This window comes from Dama dama, chromosome 1 (assembly GCF_033118175.1).
Source record: "Dama dama isolate Ldn47 chromosome 1, ASM3311817v1, whole genome shotgun sequence".
NCBI classification, from domain to species: Eukaryota; Metazoa; Chordata; class Mammalia; order Artiodactyla; family Cervidae; genus Dama; species Dama dama.
In genome coordinates this window covers 64,618,503-64,632,029 of record NC_083681.1, presented here as the reverse complement: position 1 = coordinate 64,632,029, position 13,527 = coordinate 64,618,503, and the positions used below count along the sequence as shown (strand labels likewise).

At 45.8% G+C, this 13,527-nt stretch overlaps 1 protein-coding gene across 1 annotated transcript in view; it reads left to right on the top strand.

Annotated features, from left to right (window-relative positions):
- PAMR1 (peptidase domain containing associated with muscle regeneration 1) overlaps nt 1-13,527 on the top strand; it is a 77,057-nt gene that overhangs the window by 43,999 nt on the left and 19,531 nt on the right. The window contains exons 5-6 of the mRNA XM_061151946.1: nt 1,837-2,054; nt 4,613-4,720. Of these exons, the coding sequence (XP_061007929.1) occupies nt 1,837-2,054; nt 4,613-4,720 (326 nt within the window). The remainder of the gene's footprint in view (nt 1-1,836; nt 2,055-4,612; nt 4,721-13,527) is intronic.

Below are 13,527 nucleotides of genomic sequence, written 5' to 3'. Positions count from 1 at the left end.
AGATGCTTGTGACTATCTCGGGCCTTGGTACTTACAGATTCTCCTGCCTGGACCACTCTCCCCCGTGACCTGCGCATGGCTGGCTCCGTTGCACCAGTTAAGCGTCTAGCCAGATATGTCCTTGACCGTGTGTGTAGAAAGCTCACCCTCCCAGTCACTCTCAGAGCTCTTACCTGCTCTATTTTTCTTAGGACTTAGCAGTGTCTGGAATTCCCTTGTTCTCTGGTTTCCTTGCTTGTTGTCTGTCCCCCAGATCAGAACTCATGAGGGCAGGCACTGTGTCTACTAGGGAAGCTGCTGTGTTTTCAGCACCTGGAACAGCGTCTGTCACAGAGAGGACCTGCCGAAGATGCGTTGAATGAGTGAATGCATGAGTGAATGTCAATGCAGGTTGCAGTGTCTCATGTTTCACTTTCAGAAAAAGCTGTGATCTCGGTTTGGTGGTGGCCCTGGCTCCCCCCTCCGCATCCTCCCCCTTTTCAAATTAAGATACCAAAGCCCAGAGAAGCAAGTGATCGCTCAAGGCCGGCAGAGAGTTGGTGGTGACCAGATCCTTGCTACTATAGCATGTTGCACACATTATGATGAGTAGGACTTACACTGCCTTACAAAAGGTTTTGTGATTAAAATTTCTGAAAAATAAACACTAGTCATACTCAGTGATCATTTCTTTTTTTTAATAAGATCTTTAAGAGCATTTACAATATCCTGATAGTTCTCTAATTCTGGCACTTGAAGTTTTTACCCAAGGTGATAGAAGTGGCACTAGCCCGAACGTTTCAGGTGGCAGTTCTGAGTTCTTCTGTCTATTCCCACTTCTCCAGAATGTGAGGAAGAAGATACAGATGTACATTTTGTGACCCTGAATACTCAGGCATTCGCTTGGGAATCTTCTGAAACGTATGCCTCTTTTCTTACCTCTTGGAAATGGGAGCTTAGGGTTTTATCTTCTGCTTTTTTGATCTGCTGCACCCCACTGTTTCCAAACCCAAGATCCCTTTGAGATAATCAAAGATATGTCTCTTTCGATTCTGAAATTTTGATATGATATACTTTTTCTACTCTTTGGGGCATGAGTTATTGTTACTAAGAAGATAATTATCTTCTGATCCTTCCATCAGACAGAAGAGTATGCAGGGTTTTTTCCTTTACTTGGTCTTTAAGATAACATACACTCTCTCGCTCTCCAATTGTAAAATTGAAGTATCTGTTCTGTCACCTACTCAACAGCATTTGTTTATTGTCTCCATGTGCCAGGCACTGCGTTAGGCTTTAAGCAAAGAGTGATGGAATAAGGCAGATGTCACACCCTGGCCTCCAGGAATGTGCAGTCTAGGGAAGCAGACAGGCATGCATGTGTGCACACACACACACTCATGAGATCAAGGAGATAAATATGAGAAATTAACATGTCTGTACACATTATGAAGAAAACAAGGGCTCTCCTTTAGAAAGAGTTGTCGGGGAAGCCTCTTTAAGGAGAGAATATTTTAGCTGAGCTCTGAGTTTAGGAAGGAACCAGCCGTGCAGGCTGGGAGTGAGAAGTGCCCTGAATGAGGAGCTGGTGTGTGCAGGGATTCCCGGCATGGACTGCGGCGCCCCCTGCTCCTGGCACGTATGTCCACACAGCTGCACACAGGACATCTGCCTACACACAGGGGAGGAAATGCACCTGCTCTCAAGCCCTCCAGGACCACGGTTCTATCAGGTCAGGGCAATAGCTCCTCTCTCGTGGAGGCCTGCTGATCATCTGGCCTTGAACTTGCCCAGGGTTGGGGGGTGGAAGGACTCTTCGGGGCCTCACCTGTTTCCTGCTGTCACCCTCTCCTCCTTCAGGATTGTTATGTTGAGCCTGGAGTTTGATTACATGTGCCAGTATGACTACGTTGAGGTCCGCGACGGGGACAGCAGCGACAGCCAGATCATCAAGCGTTTCTGTGGCAACGAGCGGCCAGCTCCCATCCGAAGCACGGGCTCCTCACTCCACATCCTCTTCCACTCAGATGGCTCCAAGAACTTCGACGGCTTCCATGCCATCTTTGAGGAGATCACAGGTGAAGGCCAGAGAGAGAAAGATTGAATTTTATTTTATTTTAAAGTTTACCTTTTGGCCATGCCCAGAGGCATGCGGGATCTTAGCTCCCCAACCAGGGATTGAATCCATGCCCCCTACAGTGGAAGCACAGATTCTTAACCACTAGACCTCCAGAGAAGTTCCCAAATGTCACTTTTTATGGCTGCACTCTAGATAAACATTCTTTTCTGTGTATCCCTCTCCTTCCTGCCCAGCTTTGTTAAAACCCTACCTGCTGGGTTCTCAGAAACAACCTGCACATTGAGAAGGTAGAAAGAAATGGCAAGGGGTATTTCAGAAATGCTCACCAGAACCGGAACTAGGAATTATTACTTCTGTAAAGCTGCTATAGCACAGATAGATCAGGTCACTTGTCTGTGGTTGCACAGCTCTGGAGATGGAACTAGGAATCTGCACAATTTGGCTCTGGAGCTCCTATTAGGGGCTCTCATGGTTAAGAGAGTTAGCTTTGGTCCCTAGCAAATTAAACCATGTGGCTTGGACAAGTTCTACTGTTCTGGGCCTGGGTTTCCTAATTATTGAATAAGGGCGTAACCCTAGATCCTGCTTCGTTAAGGAGTCTCTAGGAGACAGAACAGGTGAAGAGCTGAGCAGTGTCTGGTACAGAGGAAACCCTCAGTAGCTGCCCAGCCCAGGCATGCCCTGAGCTTCCTTTGTCATCTTTCAAATAACTGTTCAAAGTCTGACACTACCCGGGAAATGCCACTCACTTTGTGAGGAACTCTGCTTCTGACTTGAGTTCCTGTCCTGTTCATATGAGGAAGTAGCATTTGGCCAAAATGAACAATGGGCTCAGTGCTAAGGAATCACCCCAGATCATTTTTACTCCTTGGAGGTGAGATTGTATCAGGTTTTACAAAATAAACTCCAGCTTGAGGTATTTATTTTTTGAAACAAATAACTGAATTTAAGAAATTGCAGTGGCCTTTTGACCATTCAAGCTCCCTTATGGAAGGTCTGATACGGATGTCTTAGGAAGGGAGGTGGGCAGAAGTGGAATCAGTCTTTCTGTAGCCTTGCCCGGTCAGCAAGACCAGCAGACACCCCACCCTCTCCGCCTCGTCCCCCTGAGAACGTCCCTGCCCGAGCCTCCAGCAGTTGCTCCTACGAGCTGTGTGCTAGCTCCCTCCCAGGACGGGTGTCTCCTACGCAGACTTGCAGGGCCTGGGAGTGCTAGAGGCTCTGCTGCTGTGTGTGGTCGGCCTGTGGCTCAGTCCTTCCCCCTCGGTGCCACCCTGCCAGCCGAGGCTGAGATCCATGTGGGGGTGCTCATGGCAGTCTGCAGTTGCGGGCAGCGGCAGCTCACCAGCTTGTGACCCTGTGACTGGGGGAAGGGTCAGGAGGTTCCTCACTCTCCCCTGGAGAGCTCTGGTCTATGTGGTCAAATAGAGCTCTTCCTGTTCCTCAGGCACCTGGTGTGACCCACCTGCCCTCTTTATTCCCTGCCTAAAGCCATTCCCAACTCCTGCACATGATGTCCCATCCCCGGAGGCCCTGTCAGATTTCTCCTCCCCTGTTAAACCTTTTCCCTTGTTCCAATGGGCTGTGGCTTTGCCCTTTTCTGAATGTCTTCTAGCACTTTCTCTCTTTTCTGACACTCGCCCAATCACACTTCAGGTTATAGCCACTGCCGACTCTTCTTCACAAAGCTTTGTCCTGGTGAACTGGCTCTCCTGTTCATCTTTGTATCTTACCAGCGCCTTCCACAGAGCCAGCGCTCGATTCAGGCTTGCTGCACTTGGCCCAGCCATGTATTTCTACCCCAGGGTAAATGAAGGTGGGGTTAGTGGGTAACTAGCAGACTAGTGTTTCCCAAAGTGTCCTCTGCAGAAAAATGGTCCCCAGGACACTCTGTGAAATGCAGTCTCTCAGATCAAATAAGCCTGTGAAAGGTAGAATGTTATGTGCAGTCTTAGAAATTCACAGTGCACATTAGAACGTGGAGTGTTCTGAGAAATTCTGCAGTGAGGAAACCTGGTGAATTATCATTTAACACCAGTAGCATTTCCCCACCATATTTGAGACCATTAACTCTCAACATCTCAAGGGACTACTGTTTACAGAATGCTTGTTTGGAAGTTCTTGAGTACCCTATCACCAGTGTCATGAAATTGTCTTCCGGTTCCTTTCCCCCGGTACCCCGGATGCTGAGCTTCCTTGAAAAGAAGATGATGTATTACCCAAGCCTGCTCTCTCCCCATAGGAGCCCCTACGGGAGGGGTGAAGCTTGCTTCTGCTTTAATTGTGTGGTGCACTTGTGTGTGTTGTCCCAGACTAGAGGTGTCTGGAGCATCTTCTAGGGCCTTGGAAAACCTCAAATAGCATCAGCAACATTTGATTCCTGAGTAGCTGTTTTAGGCAGTCTCGAAACAGTGGTAACATGATTTCAATAAAAGGAGTTTAAAAATGGCAGGCAGACTTTACAAGACAAGCGAGAGGCTGTGGTCAGGACTCGGGGCTTGGATGAAGGGACTCACTGCACAGAGGCACTGAGAGAAATCGCCTTCTGTCTTACAGCGTGTTCCTCGTCCCCGTGTTTCCACGACGGCACTTGCCTCCTCGACAGCACCGGGTCGTACAAGTGTGCCTGCCTGGCGGGCTACACCGGGAAGCACTGTGAAAACCGTGAGTTTGCCTGCAGAGCGGGCGTGAAGGTGCCACACGGGGCTGGCACGGAGACGGTCTGGGGAGCTTGCTGGGGGCATTGTTCCCTGGTGTCTGCATGGCCTGTCCAAGATGACGGGTAACATGGACTCTCCCATTGAGTCGATCTCATGAGGGCTGGGCTGCCTCTGAGTCAGCATGTCTGGAACCACCCAGGTTTGCCCTCACCTGCAAATACCGCTTAGAAAGATCTTATCTTAGAAAGATACACCTTCAGTGGCCTCAAATAGTATCCAGAGCTCAAGCACTGAGAAAGGGTCAACAGTAGAAAGCTACCATCATACACTTTCCTGAGGCCCAGAGTCTGAACTCCCTCTCCATCCCGTGGTCTGAATTTTGGAGTCATGCTCCAGGGCACCATTCATTGTGTTTTTGTGCAATCTGAAGCCCTGCATTGAGGATGGGAAAGATGTGGGATAACTATGAGCCCCAGATTCCCAGGGACAGTCCTAGTTTATGCATTTTGTCTATGTCTAGTTATTAATAGCATACTCTTTCATATTCAAATATCCTGAGTGAATGACAAAGTACAATCGTCATCTTATGACAGTCTGACCAGGTTACATGAGTCACAGACAAAGCAACATTTTATTGAGGGACTACTATGCACTAAGGTCCATGGGAATGCAGAAGAAAGCATGTCTTGCTGTTCTCTGAAGGAGTTTATCCCAACTTGTGAGCTCAGCTCTGTACTTCTCTGGTAATTCTTGAGCAGGTCTGAGAGGCGATGGGGCTGCAGGGGTGGTATAGCCCAGAGGAGTCATAGGGCAAAGAAGTCCTCCAGCCGTGGCAGTCCACATATTAGTCTCTAGGATGGTTTCCTTTCTGCCCTTGCCGCTCGAGTGGCATATCCTGACTGTCCCATTGGGTCACCCACACTCTCCGGTTCTTGCAGACAGAAGTCAAAAGCAGAACCATGGTAGTATTACCAAACCAAGCTTGGGTCCACTCACCTTGTGCACAGTAAAGGCAGTCTGCTGACACTGGGTTGTGGTGAAGGAAGTGTGAAGTTTATTATAAGCACCAGACAGGGAGTCCAGGACAGCTAGTGCTGAAAAAAGCTCAAACTCCCTGAAGGGTTTCAGCAAAACATTTTTAAAAGCCAGGTGAAAGAGGGAGGTTGCAGGGTATGAAATTAGCTTGCACATAATTCTCTGATTGGTTGATGGTGTGGTAACAGAGGGGTTAACATTATCAATCCTTAGGTGCCAGGAGCTCTGGGGACACATGCCCATGATCATCAAGTTTCGTCCATTTGGTGGTGATTTTAGCATCTATAAAACAACTCAGGAAATGCGCATCAGATACTATTATCTAGATAAACTCCAGAGAGGAGCTCCAGCAGAGGATATGGGAGAGGAGAACCCAAAGGGTCCTGCTCAGTTACAGTCATCCTCAGTAACCTGGGGTCAATCAAACAGTAGAAATAAGAGGAAGCAAACTCAGATGACTTGCTCCAAAGCAGGTAGGAGTTTCTCATTCATGTTTTTGAAAGGCAGATCATGACTCTTCTGTGGTATTAGACTCAAACTTTTGCCAGAGGAGAGAAACTAGAACATGTATCTGATATGGTAAATCCTTATCTGATAATGGTATCTGATAATGCCATATCAGATACAAAACATGTATCTGATATGGCATTGCCCTTGGGAAGGGTACACGCAGGCCAATGCATATGGCAGCATCGGGCAGCACCCAGCCTGTGGTGCAGTGCCCAGGACTGTGCCTTTGGTAGAGAGGAACTTAAACACTATGACCAGAAATCAACTGTCAAGGGTCTTTGGTAATCAAGAGCCTGTCTATGTATGACAAGTGGTCCTAATGGAAGTTTGAGACCTAAAACTGGTGTCCCATGCTGTAGCTGTCACATGGATGAAATGAGCAGAACAGGAGGAGTCAACATTTGGGGAAAAGCAAAGGAGGGCAGCTAATGACCTAGGGAGGGTTCCCCCAAAGCAGATCCTGACATGGGAACATGTGTATAGATGACGTGTTAAGGACACGTCCCCCAGGAGAAGCCGGTGAGGGAGTGGGGAGGCTGGACGGGAAGGGAAGGAAGCCAAGCAAAGGCGTTATTTCAGGCAAAATCCCAGCCTGAGTGTTAACAGGCAGTGGAATCTGGAATGGAAAGTACATCTCAGAGTGTGTCCTGGCTTTAACGCAAGACAGCTGGGCTTTCACATCCCAACTGTGATTGCTGATTGGCTCCGGACTGCCTTGGGCAAGCAGGACAAGCTTAACTTTCTGTGCGTGTGCCAGCGTGGTTCCAATAACGCTTGAGCAGTGGACGAGTTGGTCGGTGCAGGCCGTCGGAAGTAAGCAGAGTAGACAGGGTGGGGGCGGGAGGGAAGGGGCCCCCACGGACAGAGTCCCAGCATCCTCTGCTGCTGTTGCTCCTAACTGGCATGCGCAGGTTACTTTGGGGTCATCCTATATATGAGAGACCTGGTTTGACGTTCATGCGTTTTTCAAATTTCATGAATTTTCCTTGCAAACAACGCAGACTGAAGCTAGTGTCCGTAGTGTGTCTTTGAGGGTACATTTCGTTCTGCTTAAAACACCCGTTGCTTTGGGTGTCACAGCTGACCTGTGTGATTATGCCAGATTCTTAGGAAATTATGTTCTGCTTTGTGTTCTTGTCTCGTTCACGTTCTCTGTGAGGCATGCAAGGCAGAGAAAAAAAGTGTTGCTTTCCCTTTGTTTCAAGAATTCGTAGACAGAGTGAGTCTGGACTCTTGACAATGGCAGATCATGAGTGCTACTGTTCAGATGCAGAGGGGGGACCAAAAAAGGAAGCCCTAAATTCTTGACAAAAGAATTTTACCGTATTAGGACTTTGATTAACAAAGACAAAATTGGATAAAAGTAAAACATTACCAATTAGTCAAAATACCTGTAAGAAGCTGAGTCAAATTGGGGAAGGGGAGTGGAGCAGGGGGAAGGAAATTGGTCCAAAGGTTTTGACTAAAGTATTTATGAGTAGCTTTTGAGTGAAAAACGGACTTCTCAGCATTATTACTCTATCCAGAAAAAAACCCAGAACAAAACAAACAAACGTGATGAAAAAGAATGTAAACTATGTCATTATGAACTGATTTATAACTTGATTCATAAACTGTCTCAAATCGCGTTTTGTCTCAAGTCACTTTTGGTTTCAGAACGTCAGCGTAGATGGACAAGAGAATTCTTTCTAGCTACTTTTCAAAACATTGTTCAAAACCATAATTCTCTTAGCACCCTATAATTGAGACTGGGGCAAGATTTGGTTGTGGATATCTGATAAGCCATTTGCTGGCATCAATGTTGTGTTGGTGGTTTAATCCCTAAGTCATGTCTGACTCGTGTGACATCATGGACTGTAACCCACCAGGCTTCTTTGTCTGGGGGATTTCCCAGGCAAGAGTATTGGGGTGGGTAGCCATTTCCTTCTCCAGAGGATCTTCCTAACCTAGGGATCAAACCCATGTCTCCTGCAGTGCACTGATTTTTTTTTTTTTTTTTTTTTTAACCACTGAGCCACCAGGGAAGCCTTGGGGGACCAAATGTTTGATTATTTTCCATAAGATTTAGGTCTGTTTTTCCATCTTAAGAAATTCACCATGAATTCCAACTAACTCAGGGAGGGAATCATCACAATTGTCTACGGCAGTTTACCTTGTAATTTCTAAACAAACTTTAACCATTTTTCCAGAAAAAACAAACAAACAAAAAAAACTATCACAGGTATATCAAAAAGCTGAAAATACCTCCCTGGAGGAAATTCTTTCAAAATTAATATGAAACTGAAGCATTCTAGAATACTCTAAATTCTAAAATGCCCAAATTGGACTAGGCATATGTTTTTAAAAAATGACTTTTAAAGCAGCAAAACAAATATTAATGAGAATTCAATCTTTTGTTTATGTAGCACCAAATCTGATGAGGGGAAATCATTTCATGGATGATGCTTTAATGTGCTGCTCTCCTAAAGGTTTTGTGGGAAGGTAGATGATCCTTTAAGCAAATGAACGATTTGAAGTACAGGGTTCAAGACATTAAATTGGTTAAATTCAAGACCAGAGGCCAGAATTCCACTCTTTCCACCTTGTTTACAATCTCTCAGACACCATTCTCACCGCCTGGCTTGGTGAGACTGCAGGTGATGGATTGATGAGCTCTGGTTAGCATCCTGTCTCATTTTCAAGTCCTCTCAGAGGACTTCCCTTCCCAGGTAAGACCCACCTGTCTCTCTTCTCTAGAAAGTCCTGATTAACTGTCTCTTGATATGAATTATTCTCTTAATTTTCTTTGTATCTATCTATGTGAGTGGGAATAGAATAGTAGATTTTCTACTTAATTACAGAAGAAATATAGACTTGTAAAAATAATCAACCAGTACAGAGGTGTATAAAATAAAAAGAACATTATTTTCCCTGACTAATCCTGGTTCCTAGGGTTAGCAACTTGATGAAGATCCCTCTAAACCTTTTTCTAAGGGGTGCAAACCTAGGTTGTCTATATGTCATTACTTTAAACCAATGGTTCTCCTCTGGGGGTGATTTTGTTCCCTGCTCCCACCCCAGGGGACTTTTGGAAACTGGAAACTTTGTTGGTGTTGTAATAGCAGGAGAGGGGAGGGTACCATGGCATTTGGTGGGTAGAGGCCAAGGATGCTGCAGAACACCCTAAGATACACAGGGCAGCCCCACAACAAAGAGCTGTCTGGCCCTCAGGTCAGTAGTGCCAAGACTGAGAAACCCAGTTTTAAGCAAAAGTGAATTTAAAGCATACATACAATTTTTCAACTTTTTACTTTCAGTGTTCATATCATAGACATTTTCCCAGGTCAATCAATGTTGGTCTCCCTCTTGAGAGAAAAAAACGATTGCTGGAGGACTCCATTGTATGAATGTCTATCCAATCGAATAATCATTCCATCGCTTAAGATGGACTTAATGTCATTTTTAATATTCTTACTATTATGAAAAAGACTGCAGTGAATAGCCTCACATGTTTCTTTGTTCACATATGAAGGTATTTTGTAAAATAAATTCCTAGATGTTGAACTCTTAGTCCAAAGCTTTCCTGTATTTAAACTTTGGAGAGCTGTTGCCAAAGTGGTCACCAAAAAAGTCAACACTTTACCAGCTTACAAGACAAGCCATTATAAACACCAGTCCTCAAAATAAGAATTAGAACATGCGTGTCAGCAGCTTGGTCTATCCTTGTCAAGTTGGAAATGGATTTATTTTTGAAGGAATTCTTTGAGTCTGAGGGGAGATGTTTTCTTCAGATTTTTTGGGGTAGTAGATAAACAACCTGGAGAGGAAAATGGCAACCCACTCCAGCATTCTGACCTGGGAAATCCCACGGACAGAGGAGCCTGGTGGACTACAGTCCACGGGGTCACGAAAGACTTGGACACAATTTAATGACTAAACAAGCAGGCAAGATGAACAAGAAGATACAATCAACACAGGTTTTCCAGTTGGGTTAGTGAGATGGTGCAAAAGCCCTGAGGCTGGTCTTTACTGACTGTGACCCCGCCTTCTCCTCAAGTGGTTTTACAAGAAGAACCACCTTCTCCTGCTCCCAGATGACCTCCTCTGAGAACAAAAACAGGGGAGTGGCCCCTCCTCAGCTCTGCAGCCAAGCTAACCTCCTGCCAGCACCCTCCCCAACCCCAACCTCCCTGGGCCACCATGTAAGAAACTGGGGCCCCTTTTTTTCCCTCTGAAGTTTCCTGTTTCTTTGTATGGAACAGAAGGACAAAGTAAGTTCTCGAGTAAATGGTCGGAATCTTGTTTTGAAAAAGTAGAGAGTGAGGGGTTCACTGCCCGCCCCAGTTTCCATGTTGCCTTTGTTCCTCTGGCCCAGTTGACGGTGCCGAGGTCTCCCCCCTGCATCCTAATGAAGGGCGATGAAACGGGCTAAATCTTGGGCCACAATGCTCACCCTCCGGGCTCAGACGCGCCTTTGAACAACACAAATCGGCTTCCACCAATTAAAGAAAAATGGTGTCTCTGGATTCATTGGGGTTCTGGGGCATCAGAAGGTTTCCCACTAGCCTGTCCCAAGGACTGGGAAGAAAAGAGCCTAGGATGAGAGGCACACTTTATACTTCAGCTTCAAAGGGCCAACCGTGTTTCTCATCAAAAATAAGTGACTGGGAACTTTGGGGTTTTCCGGGAGACCTTAATAGTGATGAATGTGCTGAGACCCCTGTGGGTCACAGTCACCTCTCCCATCACAGGTAAATAATGCGCTGCAGGCTTGCTGGAATTAATGCGTATTTGTTCTAAGATCTCTTAGGGGAGGCATTGTAAAAATGGAATTTTGTACTGGCTTCTTTAGAGTTCTAAAGGTCTGTTTCATCCTTAACATGCAGAAGATGGGCAAGAATATCTTTGTCCACACTGAGATGACACAACCTGGCGTGGAGAGCTTGGACTCTGGTCGGAAAGACTTTGGTTTGGTTCTAAATCTGCAATTTACCAGCCTGGTAAATCTTGAGCAAGTAATTTACCTCCTAGGAGTCTTAGTCTCCCCACTTATAAATTCCAGGAAAATCTTATCAAGTTCTTTTTAGGGGTGATGGCGGGGAGGGAATGATATGATCCATTTAAGGTGCTTGTGTATTGATACAGATAGTGATACGATTGTACTGAATTTAATAGAAGCAGTTATTCTTATTACTACTTCTGGGCCCGTGTAGCCATTTAAAAGTTTGACAGAAAGCAGGGATGTTCTAGCTAAGGGGTTAGGGCATCAGCACTCGTTTCTACAAACTAGAAGATCATGACAAACCGTTCTCAGACTCTCTAGGTTTAAGAAAATTCTCCCAAGAGTTTCTGAGTTTTCTCTGTGAGCTGTTCTTCCTGAATCATTGCCAGATGCTAAGGACTGCTACCATTACACCAGCATCCAGGGAAGAAAGATTGGGTTTTAAAGGACAGGTAGATACTGCCAATGCCATTGTCATAAAGAAACCCTGGGTCCCAGGAGTAGACATGCACAGTGGCGTGATGGATGGGGAGTCTCTGCAGCCAGAGCAGCCAGGATAGGGGGCTGTTGGAGATAAGTGTAGTAACAGCAGGGGGGACTGGATTGGGAAACTCCAGGGCAGGTTGCCCCAAGCATCATGTTACCTGGTCAGCCTCCCTGTGTCTCATGGTTCTCTTTTAATGGTCACTCATTAACATGAAGTGGACTCTATGTTAGTCCTCTGTGGTTATACAGGAGACCAAGTCTCCAGAGCATCCCTTGCATATTAAATTACAGCAACAGGGCAGAAAAGAGAATTCATGGTCTGGCTGGAGAGGACATGAGGGGTATAAGAATAACTTCATAAAAAAACAGTTCCTGGGGATCTACTGTTATTACCCACCAGCACTTGGTAACCCAGAGCCTTCGGAGACGGAAGGAGCGCTGGGAGGATGCTTAGCTAGTAGTCTGCTTCCTTCTTATACTTCTATACCTGAGCCTCCCATCTGCTGTCTCTCCATAACATGGAGATAAATCTCTGCCACCCTTCTTAGCATGTTTGGAGGGATGCTGTCTCATTTGGATTTAGATCTGGAAAGCCAAAGTGGTCACTGAACACAGTAGAAGCTTCCCTTTCATAACTATCTAATATTTGCTTGTTTTTTATAGTTCAGGGGAAAAATTTCCTTATCATTTGAATCATTTTTTGTTGGGTAAGTCTGAGTCTGCATAGACCAAATGACATGTTAGCTTTAACTCTGCTGGACTCTATGAATCTGTGGCCTTTTAATCAAGGCATTGCCTCTTCTCATTCAGAGTAAGATGATTAAGATTGGTATATATGGGGTGCATTTTGCTGGTCAGCAATTGTTTTAGTGATGGATGGCATTCTACCCAAATAGTAAGAGGACAGATCAAGCCTCATAAACAGCTCTTCAGCCTGACTGACTCTGAGAGCTTGGGATGGAGTGCCCATCAGTGTGGGATGGGCCAGGTCCACCACTGTTTTACTAAGACTTTGCTTCCACTTGCCTGCTCCTCGTGGGGACCCTCTTGGCTTTTGCTTTGGCAGACAAGTTCCCTGAGGCAGGACTTCATGCAGGGGTAGGATTTATTTTGGTTTTGGGTTAAGAAGTAACTCATCAGAGCTGGGATGGACTATATGCCCACAGAGGGAAGTGGTGGGAAGATAAGAAGAGTAGAAGAAATTGAGAGCAAAGCCGAATTACCTTCTGATGGAAGCAAACTTACCTGCTATCGCAGACCCCGAGACCGACCCCAGTCACTTAACAAGGGCTACAGTGTTCCCATTTTCCTTAAAAATTCCTGCCTTGTGGGGGCATTCACTACCTGTTCCTCACCCTGCTTCGGAAGATGGAAGCTTCTTTTCTGCAAAACTCAAGGCATGCTTATTGATATCCAAGTATTAAAAACTACAATGGTAGTTATTCTCTGCATTCTCAATATAGACCAAACTCTGTGCTCTATGTGACGCTGTCTCATTTAATTGTCACGACATCCCCCTGGGGTAGGTACTATGATCCTCCCCACTTTGCAGATTCATCCAACCAGACATTTTCGAGTGTCTGTTAGGCACCAGACACTGGTAAGGTAAAGCAGGGCTCTTTGGTGTATTTTCCTGCTTCATCTGGCAGAACTGGACAACAGTTCCAATTTCAGCCTTTTTCTGGCACACAGGAGAGTGGTCATGCCATGTATTTCCTGGGTACTACTTCTTCTAGAAAGGTATTTGGTAATAATCATGGTGGTGATGATCAGAGTTACTAAGTGGACAGGCTCTCAGG